At 42.6% G+C, this 24609-nt stretch overlaps 1 protein-coding gene across 7 annotated transcripts in view; it reads right to left on the reverse strand.

Moving 5' to 3' along the window:
* caska (calcium/calmodulin-dependent serine protein kinase a) overlaps window positions 1-24609 on the reverse strand; it is a 494230-nt gene that overhangs the window by 32371 nt on the left and 437250 nt on the right. For 4 of the 7 annotated variants that reach the window (XM_041210835.1, XM_041210839.1, XM_041210840.1 and 1 more), the window contains 4 exons: window positions 21706-21774; window positions 4017-4085; window positions 1972-2007; window positions 648-844 (listed from right to left, as the gene is read on the reverse strand). In XM_041210835.1, the coding sequence (XP_041066769.1) occupies window positions 648-844; window positions 1972-2007; window positions 4017-4085; window positions 21706-21774 (371 nt within the window). The remainder of the gene's footprint in view (window positions 1-647; window positions 845-1971; window positions 2008-4016; window positions 4086-21705; window positions 21775-24609) is intronic. The other 3 variants (XM_041210837.1, XM_041210836.1, XM_041210838.1) reach the window with 3 other exon arrangements.

Here is a 24609-nt window from a genome sequence, read left to right on the forward strand (position 1 = left end):
GCAGGTACATTGGGACGCCACAACCTGCAAGTTCCCCTCCAAGTCAGACACCATCCTGACTTGAAAATATATCACCGTTCCTACACTGTGTCTGGGTCAAAATCCTGGAACTCCCTTCCTAACAGCATTATGGGTGCATCTACACCACATGGGTTGCAGCAAGAAGATAGCTCACCACCACTTTCTCAAAGCAACTATGGATGGACAATAAATGTTGGCCTTGCCAGAGGTTTTCATATCTTAAAAACGAATAAAACAAAACATGGAAGTTCAGTTTCCCCTCCACCCCCTCCAACTGCCACCACCCCCCAACCCTGAATTGGTCCATTACACACTTAAAAACTAGGCCAGGATGTGGTAATTGGTGTTACTACTGCACAAACCTGAACCTTACAAGTTATGTAATGTAGTGGAGAATAGATGGTTGCACTCTTACCAACATTCAGCTGAAGAAAAGTGTGCATCATCCAAAATGGGATGTGGCATAAACAGCATGACAACAGAGAGGCAATGAAGTGGTTGAGACAAGTTATGGAATGGTAGGTAATATTTATAATACAGCATTCATGTCTTGATTGGAAAAACTACGATAGGTAATTAAGTCAGTTTCATTAAATTGATGACAAAAGATGACTGAGCAGACATACCATTCCTGGAGTTCAGGAGAGGGAATGAGTCCAGCTGTACCATTTTTAGAGTTTTCTAATTTGCCCTGCCACCAATTGTGATCATCCTTACTGATGATCTGTATGATCTCTCCAACTCGGAACCGGATCCCAGCCTCTTTACAAGGTATAAGATCATCCTTTGATGGATCATATTCAAATTGTGCTCGAACATAAATCTATGAGACAAATGGAGCTTTATAAGAAAATGCAACACGCGTTGAACTGCAAATCCAGGGAATTAATCATTATTAAAACAAACATAAAACTGTCAAACAAATCTGTCAAATACAATAGCACAACAGTAAATGTAAGGATAAAGGTATAAGCAATTCTAAACATTTTCAATAAGGTGAGCTGCTTATGATTTTTACATAATCTGATCAAAAGTTTACAAATTTCTATATCTTTATATAGGAGGCAGCAGCAATATTGTATAGGATAAGAATGGATAAAGAGGAGAATCTGGACACAATTTTCCAATGCTTCTTGAATATAGGAATGGTGCTAGAAGACTGGAAAATTGCAAACACCCCTGTTTAAAATAGTGGAGAACGATAAACCCGGCAGCTATAGGCCAATCAGCTGAATGTCGATGGTGGGGAAATATTTATAGACAATGATTTGGAACAAAATGAATCGGTATTTAAAAAAATATGGACTAATAAATGAAGGTTAACTAAAACAAATTATGTTTGACTAACTTGACTGAGTTCTTTGATGAAGTAACAGAGGAGATTGATGAGGGTATCATGGATATTCAAAAAGCATGCACCAAAATATATAATAGATTTGTTAGCAAAATTAGAGTCCATGGCAGTACAATTACACAATTGGCTAAGGGACAGAAAGCAGACAGAAGTGGTGAACAGTTGTTTTTCAGACTGCAGGGAAATATACAATGTGTTCTCCACGGGTCAGTACCACTACTCTTTCTTAATGCATATTAATAACCTCAACTTGGGTATACGTGGCATCATTTCAAGTCTGCAGATGACACAAAACTCTGAAATGTAGTAATCAATGAGGAGGATATTACAGACTTAATGAAATTAATTGGATAGCTCTACCAAAGAGCCAGCATAGGCACTATGGGCTAAATGGCCTCATTCTGTATTCCATCATTATATGATCTGCAATATTCAGACAGCTGCTGACATTTTTACTCAGGCCAGTTATAGATTTAACAATATAATTAACTGAAAAGTTAAATACTTCAACATACAAAATATTGAACGAGAAATGGATTGACTGCTAGTACTAGGCTACGGATACTATAAAGTTTCTATGGAGTTGAACTATTCACCTGTCGTCCTTTTGGTTGTGTAGTTGAGGGCAAGTCCTGTAGGATAAAGTCAACCCAAGGAAAAGAGATTTTCATTTCACCTTCAAAGCAAAACTATGACAATTCTACCATATTTTGCATTTGTTATATGTTTTATTACTGCAAAAATTATGATATAATCAGGTGTTTATAAGCATCAGTTTGCATAATGCATCAAGCCATTACATAAAATGATTGAATGAATAAGTAGGCCAAGCTGCTTAGCAACAAGCTGTAGAAAGCAGATACCAACTGTGAACAGTTTTGCCCCTACTCCCATTGCATAGTCAACATCTTCAACACAAGTATACAGCTGAGCTGCAGAAACATTGCAATAATTGTTCAAAACAATATATTCTAGATATTTTAATTATGAATAAACAGTTACTGCTTTGATATAGTATTACTTATCCGTAAGTATTGTTGTTTAAACAGGTTAGAATGGGATTTAGGCTATGTAAACCAAACTTAGTAAATTTGTGTAGCTTTGCTAACTGGGTCATTTTGATTCAGATATTGAGTTTTGTTACTACATTATTTGAGTCTTTCTGCAGATCATTGCCTATTTATTAACTTTAAATACACTAAGTTCACATCCTTTCGAAAATTATCTGTACATATTTCAATTAGATCCCTAGCCCTTGCACTCTCTTTCAACTGAATGTGTAGGTGGATACCTGTTCTTGATCTTCTCCCAGTGCCATTCCTGGTTTGGCCAAAAGGAGGAAAATCAGTGTGACAAGGATTAATATGTCTTTCAATTTCCTTCCCATGAAATGTTGTATTGATAAATTCTGTAAAGTAAGCGTACACTGGGAAAAAATGACTCGTACAACTTGCACTTTAGTGCTCCTGGGTTATGGAGGGGGAAAATTATCCACCCCCTTACATATTCCTGACTGCTATCCAGGATATTGAGGAGGACAGGATCAGCTTCAGGTGTGATTCTCTCCATGCAGGAATAAGCCTGTTGATGTTCTTTACCTACATTCACACAGAAACATTATCCAGTTGGATGAAGTTGGGTGATGGTCACTTATGGAACAGGAACTGAGCAAGGAGCACCTTCAGGAAAGGAAAAGGGGTGGGAAGAAAACTGGCAGAACATAGGTGGGTGAAAAAGGTTTGTAAACTGACAACTCACTGAACACAGGAATATGGAAGAGACAGCAACATCCTAACTAAACTGCAGGATGATTGTTAGTAGTTAATCCATCAGCTATCATATTAGTCCTTTTCTTAAAATTAAAATAATTGTGTGTGGTGATTACTCAAATGTGTTGCAGTCCTGCAGAGCTCTGCATGCCAACTGTACAAATTTAGTGAAAATTTTATTTTTTGTCCCCTTTCTCTTAAACAAAATAAATTATGAACATTTTTCAATAAACAAGAACATCTTGTATGATTGCTGTTCTTCTAGGAAAGCTCAATGCTGATAAAATAAGAACTTGTGTTGAAAATGTACTATCAATCCCATATTCTTCATTACTAATAGACAATCTGTAGCATTAAGTTGCTAGGCCAGGCTTCAGCTTCACATCGTAATGTGCATGTACCACGGCAGCAGTGAGCACACCAATTTGGGAACTCAGATAGCGGAAACTAAACCATACTTCTCAGAGCTCTCATGTGAACCATGCGTTTAAAGACTTTGCTGTGATGCTGCACCAACTTTCAATTGGACACAATCATTACACAAATTATTTCTCTTTACTGCTCCCATGCCCCATCTTATTTTTGCCCTTTTTCAGAAACAATCTAAGTGTAAAGGAATATTTCCAATTATTGATTGTGCCAATGCATCTTGGAAGCAAGATGCACTGGAAACCGATCCACAGTTGAAAACTGGTTTTCATAAATCACCAGGAAACAAATGACATTACCAATTGCTTCTCTGCACTTGATATTAAAAACTGGCAGGACTTTACTATACGAAAAATTCTTTGGTACAGAGGTACTGCTTAACACTAACACAATTACACCACTGGCAACAGAACTTTGGATTGTGTTGTAAATGGAAGCCTTACCGAAACAGAATTATAAGTGCTGCTATAGCCGTTAGCTGGGGATTGTCTGGATGTGGAGGGGGAATCTCTCTGCAACGAGATAGAAGGTTCAGTAGCACCTTATATACACAACCGCAAACATGTCAGAATTTTACACATTGTTTTAAAGAATAGATTGAGGCCCAATTTAGTTGTTTCTAAATAGGAATCATTTGTTCTATTTTTTTCATGTATGTTAGTTGCGTGTAATGAAATAAAGCTTTGGTTTAAGCAGATTTTTCAAAAATATATTTGGAATTGAACAGCTGCCTAGTTAATTTATGTTTCACAATCACTGTTGTATTAAACTAAAAGCTGCTGGTTAAAAGCCTACTTAAATGAAGTATTATGTATACAATTTTTAGAGGGCTTGACTGGGTAGCAGCTCAGAGGCTGTTTCTCCTGGTTGGCTAGAGGCCATAGTCTCAGGAGAAGGGATCAGCCATTTAGGACTGAGGGGGAGGAATTTATTGACTCAGGGTTGTGAATCTTTGAAATTGTCTACCACAGAGGGCTATGGAAGTTCAGTCATTGAGTACATTCAATGAATTTTTGGACATCAAAGAAATGAAGAGATATGGGGAAGTGGTGTTAAGATAGAAAATCAGATTTTATTGAATGATGGAGGAGGCTCAAGGGGCCATATGGGCTATTCATGCTCCTACTTTGTATGCTCTTCTTTAAATAGGGATCAAATCTGAATTCAGATATGGAGCAGAAGCACATTTACAATATTTCAGAAAGATGAAATCAGGTTACTTGCTCTTATAGGAATTCTTCTATATCTGTAAATGGTCACACAGAATTTCTATCATATCTAGCACACAACATCAAGCTCAAGGTTTCACAGTTCATAAATAATAAAATTGAGAGTTGGTTATTTTAATGCCAACTCTAAGTTAGAATATCCAAAGCAAATGGTACACAAATCAAATATGACAAATCTTGATGCAAATCCTGCTTATAAGTCATTCTGCCATATTTTTCCTATTTCCAACCTTTTCCTTTTGACTCATGTATATAGGAGGAAGTTCTACATCTGTGCTTGTTGAACTTGTAGAATTACACTGACTCCAATACAGTTAGAACTGTGTGTCACATGGGTCCAATTCTAAGCACGTGTTTGCTAAGTTTGCCTCCTGGTACAGTACTTCAATTGCATGCTGTCCAGAGACCACAACACACTTTATGTTGGTTGGGGTGGGGGAAGGGGGTAGTGGGAAGGGGAGAACAACAAGGCTAATTTTTAAAAAAAGCTTAGAATTTAATTAGGAATAGAATCAGTGAGTTTATAGAGTGGGTAGTTAAACCACACAGTTCAATGAGAGTGCAGGAAGGCATGCCAGGAGCAGCACCAGGCATTCCTAAAAATGAGCCATCAACCTGATGAAGCTACAACACAGGATTAATTATGTGCTAAACAGCAAAAGCAGCAAGTGATAGACAGAGTTAAGCGATTCCACAACCAAGGGGTCAGATTTAAGCTCTGGAATCCTGCCACATTCAGTCATATATGATATTGGGCGATTAAACAACTCACTGGAGGAAGAGGCTCCACATATACCCCATCCCTCAACCCCCATGATGGGGGAAGACCAGCAAAAGAAAAAGTTGAAGCATTTGCAACAATCTTCAGCCAAAAGTGCTGGGTGGATGATCCATTTTGGCCTCCACCGGACGTCCCCAGAGTCACAGATGCCAGTCCTCAGCCAATTTGATTCACTCCATGTGATGTCAAGAAAGGGCTGAAGGCACTTGATACTGCAAAAGGCTATGAGCTCTGACAATATTCTGGCAAATGTACTGAAGACTTATGCTCCAGAACATGCTGTGTCCCTAGCCAAGTTGTTCCAGTACAGTAAAAACACTGGCATCTACCCAGCAATGTGAAAAATTGCCCAGGTAAGTCTTGTCCTCAAAAAGTTCAACCCAGCCAATTATCGCTGAACATCAGTAAAGCGGTGGAAATGATCATCAACAGTGCTACCAAGCGGCACTTGTTTGGCAATAATCTGCTCACTCAGTTTGGGCTTCACCAGGGTCACTCAGCTTTTGGTCTCATTACAGCCTTGGTTCAAACATGGACAAAAGAGCTTAACTCCAGAGGTGAGATGAGAGTGACTGCCCTTGCCATCATAGCAGCAATTGACTGAGAGTGGCATCAAGGAGCCCTAGCAAACTGAGGTGAATGGGAATCAGGGGCAAAACCCTCTGCTGGTTGGAGTCATACCTAGCACAAAGGAAGATGGTTGTTGGAGGTCAATCATCTCAGTTCCAGCACATCACTGCAGGAGTTCCTCAGGCTGGTGTCCTAGGCCCAACCATCTTCAATGACCTTTCTTCAATCCTAAATTTGATTCCCAGGCTGTGCTGAACAAACTGATCTTAGCAAGGGATCTGGTAGAACCCAGCACTCTGAGCCAGGAATGGAAAAACTGGCCAGTTTCTGCTGACAATTGCTATCAAAATACTCCTCAAATCCCACCATGGTAGCTAGTGGAATTTGAATTCCATTAATAAATCTGGAATATAAAGCTAGTCTCAGTAACAGTGACCATGAAACTATCATCGATTGTCATAAAAATTCATCCATTCACTAATGACCTATAGGGGAGGAAATCTGCCATCCTTACCTGGCCAGACCTGGTCTGGAATGTATGTGCCTCTTGCAATGTGGTTGACTCTTAACTGCCCTCTGAAATGGCCTATCAAGCTACTGAGTTGTATCAAACCGCTACAAGTCTAAAATGAATGAAACCGGATGGACCACCTGGCATCAACCAAGGCACCAGAATCAACAATGATAAACCCAGCCCTGTCAACCCTGCAAAGTCTGGGGGCTTGTGTCAAAATTGGGAGAGCTGTCCCACGGACTAGTCAGACAGTCATACCAACGAATCATACCTTACAGGCAATGTCCCAGACATCACCATCACCAGCCCTGGGTATGGCCTGTCCCACTGGCAAGACAGACCCAGCAGAGGTAGTAGCACAGTGGCGTACAGTTGGGAGGGAGTTGCCCTGGGAGTCCTCAACATCGACTCTGGACCCTATGAAGTCTCATGGCATCAAATTAAACAAGGGCATGTAAGCCTCCTGCTGATTACCACCAAAACACCCCACCCCACCTCCATGTTGAATACCAATTAGACAAAGCACTGAGGGTGGCAAGGGCATAGAATGTCCTTTGGGTGGGGGACCATCACCAAGAGTGGCTCGGTAACACAACTACTGACTGAGGTGGTGGAGTACTAAAGGAAATAGCTGCTAGACTGGGTCTGCAGGTGGTGATGGAACCAACAAGGGGGAAAAAAACCTACTTGACCTGGTCCTCACCAACCTACCTGTCACAGATGCATCTGTCCATGACAATATCATTTGGAGTGGCCAATGCACAGTCCAGATGGAGACAAAGTGCCATCTTCACATTGAGGATACCCTCCATCACGTGGCACTACCACCGTACTAAATGGGATAGATTTTGAACAGATCTAAGCCAAAATTGCGCATCCATGAGGCACCGTGGGCCTCCAGCAACAACAGAACTGTATTCAATTATAATCTGTAACCTCATGGCCCGTCATGTCCCTGGCTATACCATTACCACCAATCTGGCGTATGAATCCTAGTTCAATAAAGAGTGCAGGAAGGCATGCTATGAACAGCACCTGGTATATTTAGAAATGAGGTATCAGCCTGGCGAAGCTAAAACACAGGACTACTTGCATGCCAAACAGTGGAAGCAGCATGCAATAGACAAAGCTAAATGATCCCACAGCCAACGGATCAGATCTAAGCTCTGCAGTCCAGTCACATCCTGTTACGAATGGTGGTAGGCAATTAAACAACTAACAGGAGGAGGCAGCTCCACAAATATCCCCATCCTCAATGATGAGAGAGCTCAACACATCAGTTTAAAAGAGAAGGCTGAAGCATTTGCCACAACGTTTAGCCTTAAGTGATGAGTGGATGATCCGCCTCAGCCTCCTCATGAGCCCCCAGAATCACAAATGCCAGTATTCAGCCAAATTGATTCGCTCCAAATAATGTTGTGAAACATCTAAAAGCACTGGATACTGCAAAGGCTAAGGACGCCGACAACGTTCCAGGAACAGTACTGAAGACTTGTGCTCCAGAACTTGTTGCACTCCTAGCTAAGCTGTTCCAGTACAGCTGCAACAATGGCCTCTACCCAGCAATATGGAAAATTACTGCCCCATCAGTCTACTATTGATCATCTGCAAAGTGATGGAAGGGGTCACGACAGTGTTAGCAAGTAATTATTACACATTAATAACCTGCATGGTATGCTCAGTTCAGGTTCCACCAGGGTCACTCAGCTCCTGACCTCATTACAACCTTGGTCCAAAGGTGGACAAAAGAAGTGAGGTGAAATTGACAGCCTTTGACATCAAGGCAGCATTTGACGGAGTGTGGCATTATGGAACCATGGTAAAACATAATTCAATGGGAATCAAGGGAAAACTCTCCACTGGTTGGAATCATGTCTGGCACAAAGGAACACAGTTGTGGTTGTTGCAGGTCAATCATTTCAGTCTTAGGACATCGTTGCTGGAGTTCCTCAGGGTAGTGTCCTAGGCCCAGCCATCTTCAGCTGCTTTATCAATGACCTTCCTTCCATAAGGTCGGAAGTGGGGACATTCGCTGATGACTGTGCAATGTTCAGTACCTTAGAAAAGTTACAGCACAGAAGAAGGAGGCCATTCAGCCCATCTTGTCAATGCCCACCCGAGGACACCCAGGTGGCCTTTCTAATCCCACCTTCCTGCACCCGGCCCATTGCCCTACAGCTTACAGCACTTAAGGTGCAGATCCAGGTACTTTTTAAAAGAGTTTAGAGTTTCTGCCTCTACCACCAACTTGGGCAGCGAATTCCAGACACCCACTACCCTCCGTGTAAAAACGTTCTTTCTCATGTCCCCCCTACACCTTCTGCCACTTCTCTCGAATCTATGTCCCCTGGTTCTAGAACTCTCCACCAAGGGAAACAATGTTATTCTGTCCACTCTATCTATTCCACTCATAATTTTGTACACCTCAATCAAGTCACCTCTCAGCCTTCTTTGTTCTAAGGAAAATAACCCCAACCTTCCCAATCTCTCCTCGTAGCTACACTTTTCTAACCCTGGCAACATTCTTGTAAACCTCCACTGCACTCTCTCCAGAGCTATTACGTCCTTCCTGTAATGTGGTGACCAGAACTGCACACATTACTCCAGTTGTGGCCTCACCTGTATTTTATACAATTCCAACATTATATCCTTATTTTTATATTCTATACCTTTGCCAATGAAGGAGAGCATTCCACATGCCTTCTTTACAACCTTGTCTACTTGAACTGCTGCCTTCAGGGACCTGTATGCCAAGATCTCTCACGTCATCTATCCCTCTTAGTGCTGAATTTTGCCCTTGACGGGCGGGTGGGCCCGACTGACTCGGCGGCGGGCAGGCAGCTGATTGCCGCCACTGAAGTGGGCCCTGCCGCCATTTTAAGTGGGTGTGCCAATTAAGGCCTGCCCAGCGTGACGCCCGAATGGAAGCGCTATGCGCTCCCTGTGTGGGCGGGGTGGGGGGGGGGAGATTCCCCAAATGCGAGAGTGCGCTCTTTCGCATGCATGCTATGTGGTGCCTCAAGGAGATCGCTGAAAGGTTTGCAAAGTTTAAAAATAGAAAAATAAAAAAATCATTAATATGTCCCCCTCATGTGAAAATGTCACACGAGATGGGACATGTTAATAAAGTGCACAAAAAATTTATTAAACTTTTTAAAAACCGACATGAAACCTCATCTCGTCAGTGGATGAGGTTTCATGTTTTTTCAGAAGCCCGCTGGGGCTCCTGGCCTGCCCACCAACCTTAAGAAAAACAAAAACAGAATTACCTGGAAAAACTCAGCAGGTCTGGCAGCATCGGCGGAGAAGGAAAGAGTTGACGTTTCGAGTCCTCATGACCCTTCGCAGAACTTGAGTTTGAGTCCAAGAAAGAGTTGAAATATAAGCTGGTTTAAGGTGTGTGTGTGGGGGGCGGAGAGAGAGAGAGAGAAGTGGAGTGGGGGTGTGGTTGTAGGGACAAACAAGCAGTGATAGAAGCAGATCATCAAAAGATGTCAACAACAATAGTACAAAAGAACACATAGGTGTTAAAGTTAAAGTTGGTGATATTATCTAAACGAATGTGCTAATTAAGAATGGATGGTAGGGTACTCAAGGTATAGCTCTAGTGGGGGTGGGGAGAAAATAATGGAAATAGGTGGGAAAAGGAAAATCTTTATAATTTATTGGGTAAAAAAAAAAGGGAAGGGGAAACAGAAAGGGGGTGGGGATGGGGGAGGGAGCTCACGACCTAAAGTTGTTGAATTCAATATTCAGTCCGGAAGGCTGTAAAGTGCCTAGTCGGAAGATGAGGTGTTGTTCCTCCAGTTTGCGTTGGGCTTCACTGGAACAATGCAGCAAGCCAAGGACAGACATGTGGGCAAGAGAGCAGGGTGGAGTGTTAAAATGGCAAGCGACAGGGAGGTTTGGGTCATTCTTGCGGACAGACCGCAGGTGTTCTGCAAAGCGGTCGCCCAGTTTACGTTTGGTCTCTCCAATGTAGAGGAGACCACATTGGGAGCAACGAATGCAGTAGACTAAGTTGGGGGAAATGCAAATGAAATGATGCTTCACTTGAAAGGAGTGTTTGGGTCCTTGGACAGTGAGGAGAGAGGAAGTGAAGGGGCAGGTGTTGCATCTTTTGCGTGGGCATGGGGTGGTGCCATAGGAGGGGGTTGAGGAGTAGGGGGTGATGGAGGAGTGGACCAGGGTGTTCCGGAGGGAGCGATCCCTATGGAATGCCGATAGGGGGGGTGAAGGGAAGATGTGTTTGGTGGTGGCATCATGCTGGAGTTGGCAGAAATGGCGGAGGATGATCCTTTGAATGCGGAGGCTGGTGGGGTGATAAGTGAGGACAAGGGGGACCCTATCATGTTTCTGGGAGGGAGGAGAAGGCGTGAGGGCGGATGCGCGGGAGATGGGCCGGACACGGTTGAGGGCCCTGTCAACGACCGTGGGTGGAAAACCTCGGTTAAGGAAGAAGGAGGGCATGTCAGAGGAACTGTTTTTGAAGGTAGCAACCTTAAGGTTGGATGGGCAGGTCCTTTAATTGTTTTAATTATCCTGTCAATGGCCTCAATTGGCCATTGACAGGTCGGTGGACGGACAACTGATTTTGCTGCGCCCCCGAAGATTTAAATGGGACGGGATGACGTTGGGAGTTTCCCCCAACGTCATCCCATGTCATTTTCGCATCGGCGAGCGGGCCCTACCCCCTTCTCGCTGACGGAAAAATTCAGCCCTTAGTATATTCCCATTTATTGTGTGATCCCTGTAACTGTTTGAGCTCATTAAATGTACGACCTCACACTTCTCTATGTTAAAATCCATCTGCCACTTTACCGCCCACTCCACCAACCCATCCACATCATTTTGGAGATTATGGCTATCCTCTATACTATACACTACTCGGCCAATCTTTGTGTCATCTGCAAATTCCCAATCGTGCCCCCCACGTTCACATCCAAATCGTTAATATATAACACAAACAGCAAGGGTCCCAACACTGAGCCCTGTGGAATACCACTTGAGACAACTTTCCATTCGTAAGGGCATCCGTCGACCATTATCCTTTGTTTCCTGCTACAAAGCCAGCCTTTTATCCAGTTTGCCACCTTAGCCTGAATTACATGGGCTTTTACTTTCCTGACCAATCTGCCATGTGGGACCTTGTCAAATGCCTTGCTAAAATCCATGTACGCAACATCCACTGCACTACCTTCATCAATCCTTCTTATCACTTCCTCAAAGAATTCAATCCAATTTGTGAAGCAAGACCTTCCTTTAACAAATCCATGCTGACCATCCCTGACTAGTCCATGCCTTTCCACATGACAGTTAATCCTATCTCTCAGGATTGATTCTACTAATTTGCTTACCACCGATGTAAGACAACTGGCCTATAATTGGCATTTCCTTTGATCCCTTTTTAAACAATAGAACTACATTTGCATTTCTCCAGTCCTCCGGTACCTCCCCTGTATCTAGTGAAGATTGGAAAATCAGCCTCAGAGCATCTCCTAAACAAAAGCAGAATTACCTGGAAAAACTCAGCAGGTCTGGCAGAGAAGAAAAGAGTTGACGTTTCGAGTCCTCATGACCCTTCGACAGAACTTGAGTTCGAGTCCAAGAAAGAGTTGAAATATAAGCTGGTTTAAGGTGTGTGTGTGGGGGGCGGAGAGATAGAGAGAGAGAGAGGTGGAGGGGGGGTGTGTGGTTGTAGGGACAAACAAGCAGTGATAGAAGCAGATCATCAAAAGATGTCAACGACAATAGTACAATAGAACACATAGGTGTTAAAGTTAAAGTTGGTGATATTATCTAAACGAATGTGCTAATTAAGAATGGATGGTAGGGCACTCAAGGTATAGCTCAAGTGGGGGTTTTTTTTTATTTTTTTTTTAAATAATGGAAATAGGTGGGAAAAGGAAAATCTTTATAATTTATTGGAAATAAAAGTAAGGGGGAAACAAAAAGGGGGTGGGGATGGGGGAGGGAGCTCACGACCTAAAGTTGTTGAATTCAATATTCAGTCCGGAAGGCTGTAAAGTGCCTAGTCGGAAGATGAGGTGTTGTTCCTCCAGTTTGCGTTGGGCTTCACTGGAACAATGCAGCAAGCCAAGGACAGACATGTGGGCAAGAGAGCAGGGTGGAGTGTTAAAATGGCAAGCGACAGGGAGGTTTGGGTCATTCTTGCGGACAGACCGCAGGTGTTCTGCAAAGCGATCGCCCAGTTTATGTTTGGTCTCTCCAATGTAGAGGAGACCACATTGGGAGCAACGAATGCAGTAGACTAAGTTGGGGGAACTGCAAGTGAAATGCTGCTTCACTTGAAAGGAGTGTTTGGGTCCTTGGACGGTGAGGAGAGAGGAAGTGAAGGGGCAGGTGTTGCATCTTTTGCGTGGGCATGGGGTGGTGCCTTAGGAGGGGGTTGAGGAGTAGGGGGTGATGGAGGAGTGGACCAGGGTGTCCCGGAGGGAGCGATCCCTACGGAATGCCGATAAGGGGGGTGAAGGGAAGATGTGTTTGGTGGTGGCATCATGCTGGAGTTGGCGGAAATGGCGGAGGATGATCCTTTGAACGCGGAGGCTGGTCGGGTGATAAGTGAGGACAAGGAGGACCCTATCATGTTTATGGGAGGGAGGAGAAGGCGTGAGGGCGGATGCGCGGGAGATGGGCCGGACACGGTTGAGGGCCCCGTCAACGACCGTGGGTGGAAAACCTCGGTTAAGGAAGAAGGAGGACATGTCAGAGGAACTGTTTTTGAAGGTAGCATCATCGGAACAGATGCGACGGAGGTGAAGGAACTGAGAGAATGGGATGGAGTCCTTACAGGAAGTGGGGTGTGAGGAGCTGTAGTCGAGATAGCTGTGGGAGTCGGTGGGTTTGTAATGGATATTGGTGGACAGTCTATCACCAGAGATTGAGACAGAGAGGTCAAGGAAGGGATGGGAAGTGTCAGAGATGGACCACGTGAAAATGATGGAGGGGTGGAGGTTAGAAGCCAAATTAATAAATTTTAGCATCGAATGCAGTAGACTAAGTTGGGGAAAATGCAAGTGAAATGCTGCTTCACTTGAAAGGAGTGTTTGGGTCCTTGGACGGTGAGGAGAGAGGAAGTGAAGGGGCAGGTTTTGCATCTTTTGCGTGGGCATGGGGTGGTGTCATAGGAGGGGGCTGAGGAGTAGGGGGTGATGGAGGAGTGGACCAGGGTGTCCCGGAGGGAGCGATCCCTACGGAATGCCGATAAGGGGGGTGAAGGGAAGGTGTGTTTGGTGGTGGCATCATGCTGGAGTTGGCGGAAATGGCGGAGGATGATCCTTTGAATGCGGAGGCTGGTGGGGTGATAAGTGAGGACAAGGGGGACCCTATCATGTTTCTGGGAGGAAGGAGAAGCGTGCGATGCGCGGGAGATGGGCCGGACACGGTTGAGGGCCCTGTCAACGACCGTGGGTGGAAAACCTCGGTTAAGGAAGAAGGAGGACATGTCAGAGCATCTCCTCCCTGACTTCCTTCAGCAGCCTCGGAAATAATCCATCTGGCCCTGTGACTTATCACCTTTCAAGGATTTCAACCCTTTGAGTACTTACTCTCTCTTTATGACTATCCAGTCCAATATCTCGCAGAGTTCTTCATGGACTACTATATCTACATCCTCCCTTTCCTTTGTAAACACAGAGACAAAATATTCATTCAAAACCCTTCCCACAGCCTCTACATCCACACACAAGTTTCCATCTTCATCTCTGATAGGTCCCACTTTGTCCTTAACTAACCTTTTAGCATTAATGTATTGGTAAAACATCTTTGGGTTACCTTTAACTTTACTTGCTAATCTTTTTTCATGCACTCTCTTTGATTTCCTTATTTCCTTTTTTACTTCGTCCCTGCACTTCCTATATTTGTCTAGGCTATCTGCAGTGCTTAGTTCTTTGTGCCTATCATACGCTTTCTTTTTCTATTTGATCTTCCCTTGTATTCCTCTGGACAACCAGGGGGGTCTAGTTTCGGCAGGACCACTCTTATTTTTGTAGGGGACATGTCTATTTTGTACAATTAGGATCTCGCTTTTTAGTGCTTCCCACTGGTTTTCCACTGTTTTATCCTCCAGCAGTGCTGTCCAGTCCACCCCAGCCAAGTCCCTTCTCACTTCTGCAAAATTTGCCTTCCCCAGTTCAAGACTTTTACTCCTGCCTTATCTCTGTCCTTTTCCATGGTAATGCTCAATCTAACTGAATTGTGATCACTGTCCTCGATATGGTCGCCAACTGTCACTTCATCCAATTGCCCTTCTTCGTTCCCCAAGACTAAGTATAGAATTGCATCTCCTCTCGTTGGGTTTGTCATAATCGGTTGAAAAATTTTTCCTGGACACACTGCATGAATTTTTCTTCTTCGGTGCCCCTTATATTGTTTGAATCCCAGCTGATATTAGGATAGTTGAAGTCTCCTACTATTATTGGCCTCTTGTTCTTACAAGCAGAAATTTGCCTACAAATTTGTTCTCCTATCTCCCTCTCACTATTTGGGGGTCTGTAGTATACTCCCAGTAGTGCGACTGCCCCTTTTTATTTTTAAGCTCAATCCATAAAGCCTCGTTTGTTGACCCATTTAGTATATCATCCCCTCACAACTGGAATGGATTCTTTAACCATTAGTGCTACCCCCCTCCTTTTTTATCTCCTACTCTATTGTGTCTGAAGACTCTATAACCAGGGATATTAAGCTGCCAGTTTTGACCTTCCTTTAGCCAGGTCTCCATTATAGCAATGACATCCTGCTGCCATGTGCCCTTAACTCATCTACCTTGTTTGTCATAGTCCTTGCATTGAATTATAAACAGTTTAACCCTGCCAATTTCCCTTGCTGAACACTTTGTAAACTTTGCTTCTCCTGTAACTCCATGTCTATCACAACGTCCCTAGCTAATGTTCTACCTCCATTTTTCTGATCTGAATCTGACTTATCTGATCCTACTGGGATCCCATCCACCCGCCACACTAATTTAAACACTCCCCAATAGAACTAGCAAAAGTCCCTGCAAGGACACTGGTCCCAGCTCTGCCTGGATGCAGCTTGTCCAGTTTGTACAGGTCCCATCTTTCCCAGAATCGGTCCTAGTGCCTCAACAATCTGAATCCCTCCCAGCTACACCATCTCTCCAGCCACGTGTTCATTTGGTCTATTCTCTTATTCCTGCTCTCGCTAGCACATGGAACTGGGAGTAATCCTGAGATTACTACATTTGAGGTCCTGCATTTTAATTTATCTCCTAACTTCCAGTACTGAGCTTGCAGGTCCTCATCCCTTAGTTTACCTATGTTGTTGGTACCAATGTGTACCACGACCACTGGCTGTTTACCTTCCCTCCCCAGAATGTCTTGCAGCTTACTCCATGACATCCTGGACCCTGGTACCAGGGAGGCTACCATTTGTGACTTCTCAGATACTGAAGCAGTCTGTGTCCATATGTAGCAAGAACTGGACAATATTCAGGCTTGGGCTGATAAGTGGCAAATAATATTTGTGCCACACAAGCAATGACCATCTCCAACCAGAGAGAATCTAACTATCGCCCCATGACATTCAATGGCATTGCCATTGCTGAAATCAACCACTATCAACATCCTGTGGGTTACCATTGACCAGAAACTGAACTGGATTAGCCATATAAATACTGTGGCTTCAAGAGCAGGTCAGATGCTGGAAATTCTGTGGTGAGTAACTCACCTCCTGACTCCCCAAAGCCTGTCCACCATCTACAAGACACAAGAAAGGAGTGTGATGGAATACTCTCCACTCGTTTGGATCAGTGCAGCTTCAACAACACTCAAGAAACTCGACATGGTTCAGGACAAAGCAGCTCGCTTGACTGACACCCCATTCACCACTTAAACATTCACTCCCTCCACCATGTGCCACCGACAAGATGCATTGCAGCAACTCACACAAGGCTCCTTCGACAGCACCTTCCAAACCCATGACTTCTGTCACCTAGGACAAAGGCAACAGATACATGGGAGCACCACCACCTGCAAGTTCCCCTCCAAACTGCACACCTTGACCTGGAACTATATTACCATTCCTTCACTGTCTCTGGGTCAGAATCCTGGAACTCCCTTCCTAACAGCACTATGGGTGCACCTACACCACATGGACTGCAGTGGTTTAAGATTACAGCTCACCATCATCATCTCAAGGGCAATAAGGCCATATCCCATGAACATTAAAAAAAAGCATTTCCATGTCTGGGGTTTCTGCATTTTGCGTTGTGGCAGAACAGATGTATGTGTACTAGCTCCTTGTGTTTACATTACTAAAACTGGCTTCCTTAACTTTGGCAGAATAAACAGACCTACAAAAAAGTGTGTCCATGTAGGCTTTGAAGAAAAATGATAAATATATAGGTGCCTATAGAAATATCTGCAAACTGTTTAATCCCACAAGATTCTTCTAGTCTTTATGTACCTTTCCTTCTAAAAAAAAGGCTGCATTTTGTACGCATTCAATTTTTCCTCTGGTTTTGTTATTTCAACTTTGCTTTTAAAATGTTACCAATATAACCACTGTTGTAGTTATTGTACTAACTGAAGTACAATGATACAATCCTGGTACAATTCCTGGGAATTTGGGTAAATTCCGAAACCTGAAAATATCAAGGTAGCCTGGAATTTCAGGATTGAATAGTGATGTGCTTCTTTTATTTTATTAGATAGGAAGGTAGTTGAAGCTGGAGGAACCTGATGGGATTAAATATTTGTTCTTCTAATTATCCTGGTCTTGAAACAGAGAGTTAAAACATTCATGTTCTGATGTTGTATTGAGGAGTATTCAGTTTTTACCACCAAAGGTGGCTAGTGAACTATGCAAACATCTCAGGAGACTCCAGCTGGGGTTTGCAATCATGGGATCCTGCAATCCCCAGCTAGTTTAATGGGATTCAGAGCCTAGAAATTCTATGTTTTTGAAATTAAAGCAAAGTAAAAATGAAGTTTCCCCAATCAATATAACACCAGCTCTGTTCAGTTGGTAGCACTCTTGCCTTCGTGTCAGAAGGTTGAAGGTGAGTTGAAGTCTCAGTCCAGGACTTATGCACAAAAATCCAGATGCACATTCCAGTGCAGTACTCTTGGAGGTGCTGTCTTATGGATGGGATGTTAAATCAAGGGCTTGTCAACCCACTCAAGTAGGCATGGAAGATCCTATGACAATATTTTGAAGAAGAGCAGGAGACTTAAACCTGGTGTCCTGGCCAATATTTGTACCTCAATCAATATCACAAAAAAACAGTTCTGATCATTATCATTTTGCTATTTGTAGGACTTGCTGTGTGCAAACAGCCTGGTGCATTTCCCACATTATCAGACTTCAAAGGTGCTTTAACAGCTGTAAAATGCTTTGGGTCCCGAGGTTGTGAAAGGTGCCATATAAATGCCATGCTTTCTTTTTCTTTTTTAAAAATAATCACTAGGTGCAATTCTTTCGGTCTTATCCGTAGTGAATGAGAGAAGTAGCGCTGGAGGCAAGTAGAAACACAAATGGATAGATGAGACAGAAAAGTACCCTTAGCTGAAGTAGACGAGAGAAATTGGGCGAGAGAGATCAGAAGAACTAAAGGGATATTGCAGGTTAAAGAGGGCGGAGCGAGGCAGAAGTGAAAGGGTGAAAACGAAAAATGTTGGAAACACTCAGCAGATCAGGCAGCATCCATGATGAGAGAAAGGGAACTATTATTTCAGGTTCCTCGGTCCACAGATGCTATGTGTTTACAGCATTTTCTGTTTTTGTTTCTGATTTCCAAAATCCACAGCATTTTGCTTTTGTTTTAGAGGTGAATGAGCGGTTGGGATCATTAGAAAGGTATAATATTTTACATTCTATTCATCGCATATTTAAAGATTTCCCATTGCTGATTTGTGGGCCTGTGTGCTAATTTTTCTGCTTGTTTAATTGGAGCCAGAATCTGCACTGCACCTTTCCTAGTTTAGCTCCCTTTATTGTTAACTATTTTGTTCCTACATTGAACCCAACTATCATCTAGAACAAAATCATTCACTCGTTAGGGAAAATACATTCTGTTGGATTCGAAATTAAATCAGAGATAGTTTCGTTGCTAGCTCATTTCAAAGGAGAAGTTACGAGGAAAAAATATTTTTTGAAGAACTGCAATTCATCTACTTATAAATACTTTACCAATTAAATAATGCATGTTGAGCATACAGGACATCAGTGTGGGAGTTCCTCAACGTATTTTCCTAGGTCCTTCATCAGCTGCTTCATCAATGATCTTCCCTCTGTGTTCACTGATGATTGCACAGTGTTCAGTACCATTTGTGACTCCTCAGATGCCGAAGCAGTCTGTGCCCATGTGAACCATGTGGAAAACATTCAAGCTAGGGCTCATAAGTGACAAGTCACATTTGCGCCACACAAGTGCCTGGCAGTGAGTATCTCCAATGAGAGAGAATCTAACAATCTCCCCTTGAAATTCAGTGGCATATCATTACTGAGTCTTCCACCATCAATATTCTGCGGGCTGCCATACGAACAAGGAGCAGGAAGAGGCTGTTCAGCCCTTCAAGCCTGTTCCACCATTTAATAAAATCATGGCTGATCTGATAGTAACCTCAAATCTGCATCCTGCCTGCCCCCGATAACCTATCACCTCCAATGCTTACCAAAAATCTATCCACCTCTGCCTTAAAAATATTCAAAGACACTATTTCCACCGCCTTTTCAGGAAGAGAGTTCCAAAGACTCAACCCTCAGAGAAAAAAAACCCCTCATCTTCGTTTTAAATGGGTGGCCCCTCATTTTAAAACAGTGACCCCTAGTTCCAGATTCACCCACAAGAAGAACATCCTCTCCACATTCACCCTGTCAAGACCCCACAGACTGGCCAGAAGCATACTGGACCAGCCACATAAACATTGTAGTTACAAAAGTAGGTCAGAGGCTGTGAATTCTGTGGCGAGTAACTTACCTCCTGACTCACCAAAGCCTGTCTACCATCTCAAAGCACAAGCCAGGAGTGTGATGGAGTACACTCCACTTGCCTGGATGAGTGTGGCTCCAATAAAGCTTGACACAATCCAGGACAAAGCAGCCTACTTGATTGGCACCCCATCCACCACCTTAAACATTCACTCCCTCCACCACCAATGCACAGTGGTAGCAGTGAGTATAGCATATAAAAAATGCACTGCAGCAACTCACCAACACTCCTTTGACAGCACTTTCCAAACCTGCAACTTCTACCAATTTGAAGGACAAGTGTAGCAGATGCATGAGAACACCACCACCTGCAAGTTCCCCTCCAAGCCACACTTCCTGACTTGGAACCACATTGCCATTCCTTTAGTGTCGCTGGGTCAAAATTCTTAATCTCCCTTCCTAATACCAGTGAAGGTGTACCTGATTACCAAATTGACTGCAGCGGTTCATTGAGGCGGCTCACCACCATCTTCTCAAGGGCAATTAGGGATGACCAACAATTGTTGGCTTTGCTGGTGACATTCACATCTCATGAAAGAATTAAAAACCCACCAAAATGGTCAGGAAAACTCACAATTATACACTACATGCCATCATTCGGTTGGCATTTCATAATATATTACAATTAGTGTCAATTTCTATTTTTACTACATGGGTTCCGAGGACTTTTATCTATATTTTGATAGGCCCATTCCTTGATTTCTATTTGCAATTAGGATCTCTGGTTGATAGAACTGAATAAATCAAATCCCTTTTTATTAAATTTTAATTAAGGCATTTTGTGGGAGTTTTGCTACTGTTTTGAGAACTCATTCAGCAATTTTACCCATTTTTATAACAACTTTTTAGATATTGTAACGAAACTCATGACCTACTTTTTTAGATGCTGTAAGGAAATTATTGGAGCTAGAAATTTCAAGAAACTCCTGATTAAAAGTGGAATGTTTGTGTAAAGCAGTGTTGAGGAGCACATAAGAATAGCATTTAAGCTCAAATTTGCAGATGGTGCCCTTGGGTTTCATTGAAGTATCATGTTTATGTTAACCTGTCTTTCTCTTTGAATGCTAACTAATCCTTTATTTCAGTTTTGTATTTTTTAATAAAACATATTTTTACTAGCGATGGTTGCCACTGTGCCTTCCCATAGTTTTGACTTCTTAACACACTGTCAACATATTGGGATCAGCATAATGCCTCATCATTGTCAATTCACTTAGAACAAATAAAATCAATTGAAGATCTTAATCCCTGCATCAGTCACTATCTAGGTTACCCTGGCAGAATCTTAGAACCATCCTTGACCTGTACCCAAGAAGAAATGGCTTCATTTGAACCAATTCCATTTCACACAGGATGCTGAAGTACAGCACACTGGTCCAAGTTGTATTCAAATGTAGGCGATAGAGATGGAAGAGCCTTGTATTGTCTCATGGTGCACATAGTGCCCAATACTAGAGACAAATATCACATAATACAGTTCATGTAATCTTATTAATTAATTGGCAAAGTTTACCCTGCCCATATCGGAATCGCATCTATGTACTAAAATCCTTGAACTGAGTGCAGTTATGACCCTAGACATATATTGAAATCTATAGGTAATGCTTGTTCCAGAGGAGGCAGTGTAACCTTCCGCAACCTGTTACAACAAACAAAGCTAAAAGACATACCATTCACTTTGCTTAACCGTGAGCAAGGCCACAGGCGATTTACTAGTTAGTAATTACAGGTATATCCAAAGCAAAATATACAAAATAATTAATTTAGACCAAAGGAATTTATGGAGTTCCATTAAAGTAAACACCTAGCCATTGAAATAGCCCAAATTCACCTGTGTTTTCATTCAGCAAAAATAAAAGTTTTACCTGTGTCATATTAGTAAAGAAGGGATTGAATGGTGAGATCCACTCATCTATTCCGTTATCTTTGTTATAAAATTGGTGTGCATAGTGAACCGTACAGGCGGAACCAATCTTCACAGAAAGCTTTAACAATCACCAGTCAGCACGCAGTTAGTCATCAAAATGGGGGGAGTATAAAGAAAATCTAATTTTTAAGTTTGTTACCTCACAGGAAGCAGACTGAATGCGATAACTTGGCACAATCTTGAAGGTGATACTACCTCTCATTTCTCTCTGGAAAGGAGAAAAAAAGTGAATATCCATTAAAACCCAAGTCTGGCATTTGAACACTATGTGCAGGTTGAAGCTACTAAATTTTAGCAACCGAGGTTTTGCTGTACGGTTCCACAACAAAGTTTTATGTTTTCACTTAGTCAATTTATTTCTGTAAAAGAATCATAAAAGAATCAGCTATATGATGCTTACATCTGTCTTCATATTGATGCACAAACAAAAATAAAATAACCAGTGGATATAGAAAGCTCAGTAATCTTCTGCAGATAAGTTATTTCTGGCCAAACATCTATTTGACTCAAGAATGAGAAACAGGCAGAAAATCATCATGTAATTGAATCAAACAAGGAGGAGAAACTTATCTCAGTATAGAATCATAGAATGAAACACAAAAACATTGAAAATAGGAGTAGATCATTCGGCCCTTTGAACCTGCTCCACCATTCAATACGATCATGACTGATGCTCTATCTCAATGGCATAATTCCGCTCTCTCCCCATACCCCTTGATGCCTTTAGTGTCTAGAAACGTATTTATTTCCTTCTTAAATATATTCAGTGACTTGGTCTCCACAGTCCTCTGTGGTAGAGAATTCCACAGGTTCACCAGCCTCAGTGTGAAGTTTCCCTCATCTCAGTCCTAAATGGCCTACTCCGTAACCTGAGACTGTAGCTCCTTGTTCTAGACACCCCAGTTAGAAGAAACATCATCCCTGCATCCAGTCTGTCCAGCCCTGTCAGGATTTTGTATGTTTCAATTAGATCCTCTCTCATTCTTCTAAACTCCAGTGAATACAGGCCTAGTCGGCCCAATCTCTCCTCATACGACAATCCTGCCATCCCAGGTATCAGTCTGGTAAACCTTCGCTGCACTCCCTCAATGGCAAGTATATCCTTTCTTAGGTAAGGAGACCAAAACTGCACACAATCTTCAGATGTGGTCTCACTAAGGCCCTTTACAGCTGCAGTAAGACATCCTTGCTCCTGTTGCAATGTCCTCTTGCAATGAAGGCCAACATACCATTTGCCTTCCTTACTGCTTGGTGCACCTGCATGCTTGCTTTCAGATCCCTTTGTACGTCAACATTTCCCAATCTATCATCATTTAAATAATACTCTGCCCTTCTGTTTTTCCTACCAAAGTGGATAACTTCAAACTTATCCACACTATACTGCATCTGTCATGTATTGGCCCACTCATGACTTGTCTAAATCGCCTTGAAGCCTCTTAACATCCTCCTCATCACTCGCATTCCCACTTAGTTTTGTCTTGTCAGCAAACTTGGAAATATTACATTTGGTTCCCTTATCCAAATCAATGATATACATTGTGAACAACTGAGGCCCAAGCACTGATCCATGTGGTACCCCACTATTCACTGCCTGCTATTCGGAACAAGACCCATTTATTCCTACTTTCTGTTTCCTGTCTGCTACCCAATTCTCAATCCATGCCAATATATTACCCCAATCCTACGTGCTTTAATTTTGCACATTAACCTCTTATGTGCGACTTTATCAAAAGCATTCTGAAAATCCAAATACATCACATCCAGTGGTTCTCCCTTATCTATTCTGCTAGTTATGTCCTCAAAAAGCTCCAGTGGGTTTGTCAAACACGTTTTCCCTTTCATAAATCCATGCTGACTTTGTATAATCCTGTTGATATTTTCTAAGTGTCCTGTTATCACATCCTTTATAATAGACTCCAGCATTTTCCCTACTACTGATGTTAGGCTAACTGGTCTATAATTCGCTGTTTTTCCCCTCCCTCCTTTTTTAAATAGTGGGGTTACATTTGCCACCCTCACATTTGCCAGGACTGTTCCAGAATCTACAGAATTTTAGAAGATGACAACCAACGCATCCACCATTTCCATGGCCACCTCCTTTAGTACCCTGGGATGTAGATTATCAGGCCCTGGGTATTTATTGGCTTTCAGTCCCATTAATTTCTCCAGCACTGTTTTTTTAGTAATACTAATTTGTCTCAATTCCTCCTTCTCACTAGACCCTCGATTCCTTAGCATTTCTGGGAAATTATTTGTCTCTTCCTCTGTGAAGACAGAACTAAAGTAGTTGTTTAAATTGCTCTGCCATTTCCTTGTTCTCTATTATAAATTCTCCATTTTGGACTGTAATGTGCCTACATTTGTTCTTCACCAATCTTTTTCTTCTTAATAGAAGCTTTTACAATCTGCTTTTATGTTCCTTGCAGGATCACTCTCATACTCTACTTTTCCCCTATTAATCAACCTCTTAGTCCTCCTTTTCTGCATTCTAAACTGCTCCCAATCCTCAGGCTTGCTACTTTTTCTAGCAGCTCTATTTAACTCTTCTTTGGATCTAATACTATCTTAAATTTCTTTTGTTAGCCATGGTTGGGCCATTTTTCCCGTTGAGTTTCTGGACCAGAAAGGAACGTATGGCATGGAATGGTAATAGCACAAGAGGCCATTTGGCCTGTTGAGTCCAAACTGACTCTCTGCAAGCTTAATTCAGCTAGTTCCATTCCCCCCTTTTTCTGTAACCCACAAAACTTTGATCTTCAGGTGTTTATCCAATTCCTTTTTGAAAGCCAAAACTGAATTCCTTTCCACCACCCTCAGGTAGTGAATTCCAGGCCTTAACCATTCTCTGCATAAAAATATGTTTTCTCATGTTCCCTTTAGTTCTGTTGCCATCACCTTAAATCTATGCCCTCTGGTTCTCTGCCAAAGGGAACAATTTATTTCTATCTTTTTAAATTGTTCATGGGATGTGGGCATCGCTGGCTATGCCAGCATTTATTGCCCATCCCTAATTGCCCTTGTTCAGAGGGCAATGAAGAGTCAA

This window comes from Carcharodon carcharias, chromosome 18 (assembly GCF_017639515.1).
Source record: "Carcharodon carcharias isolate sCarCar2 chromosome 18, sCarCar2.pri, whole genome shotgun sequence".
NCBI classification, from domain to species: Eukaryota; Metazoa; Chordata; class Chondrichthyes; order Lamniformes; family Lamnidae; genus Carcharodon; species Carcharodon carcharias.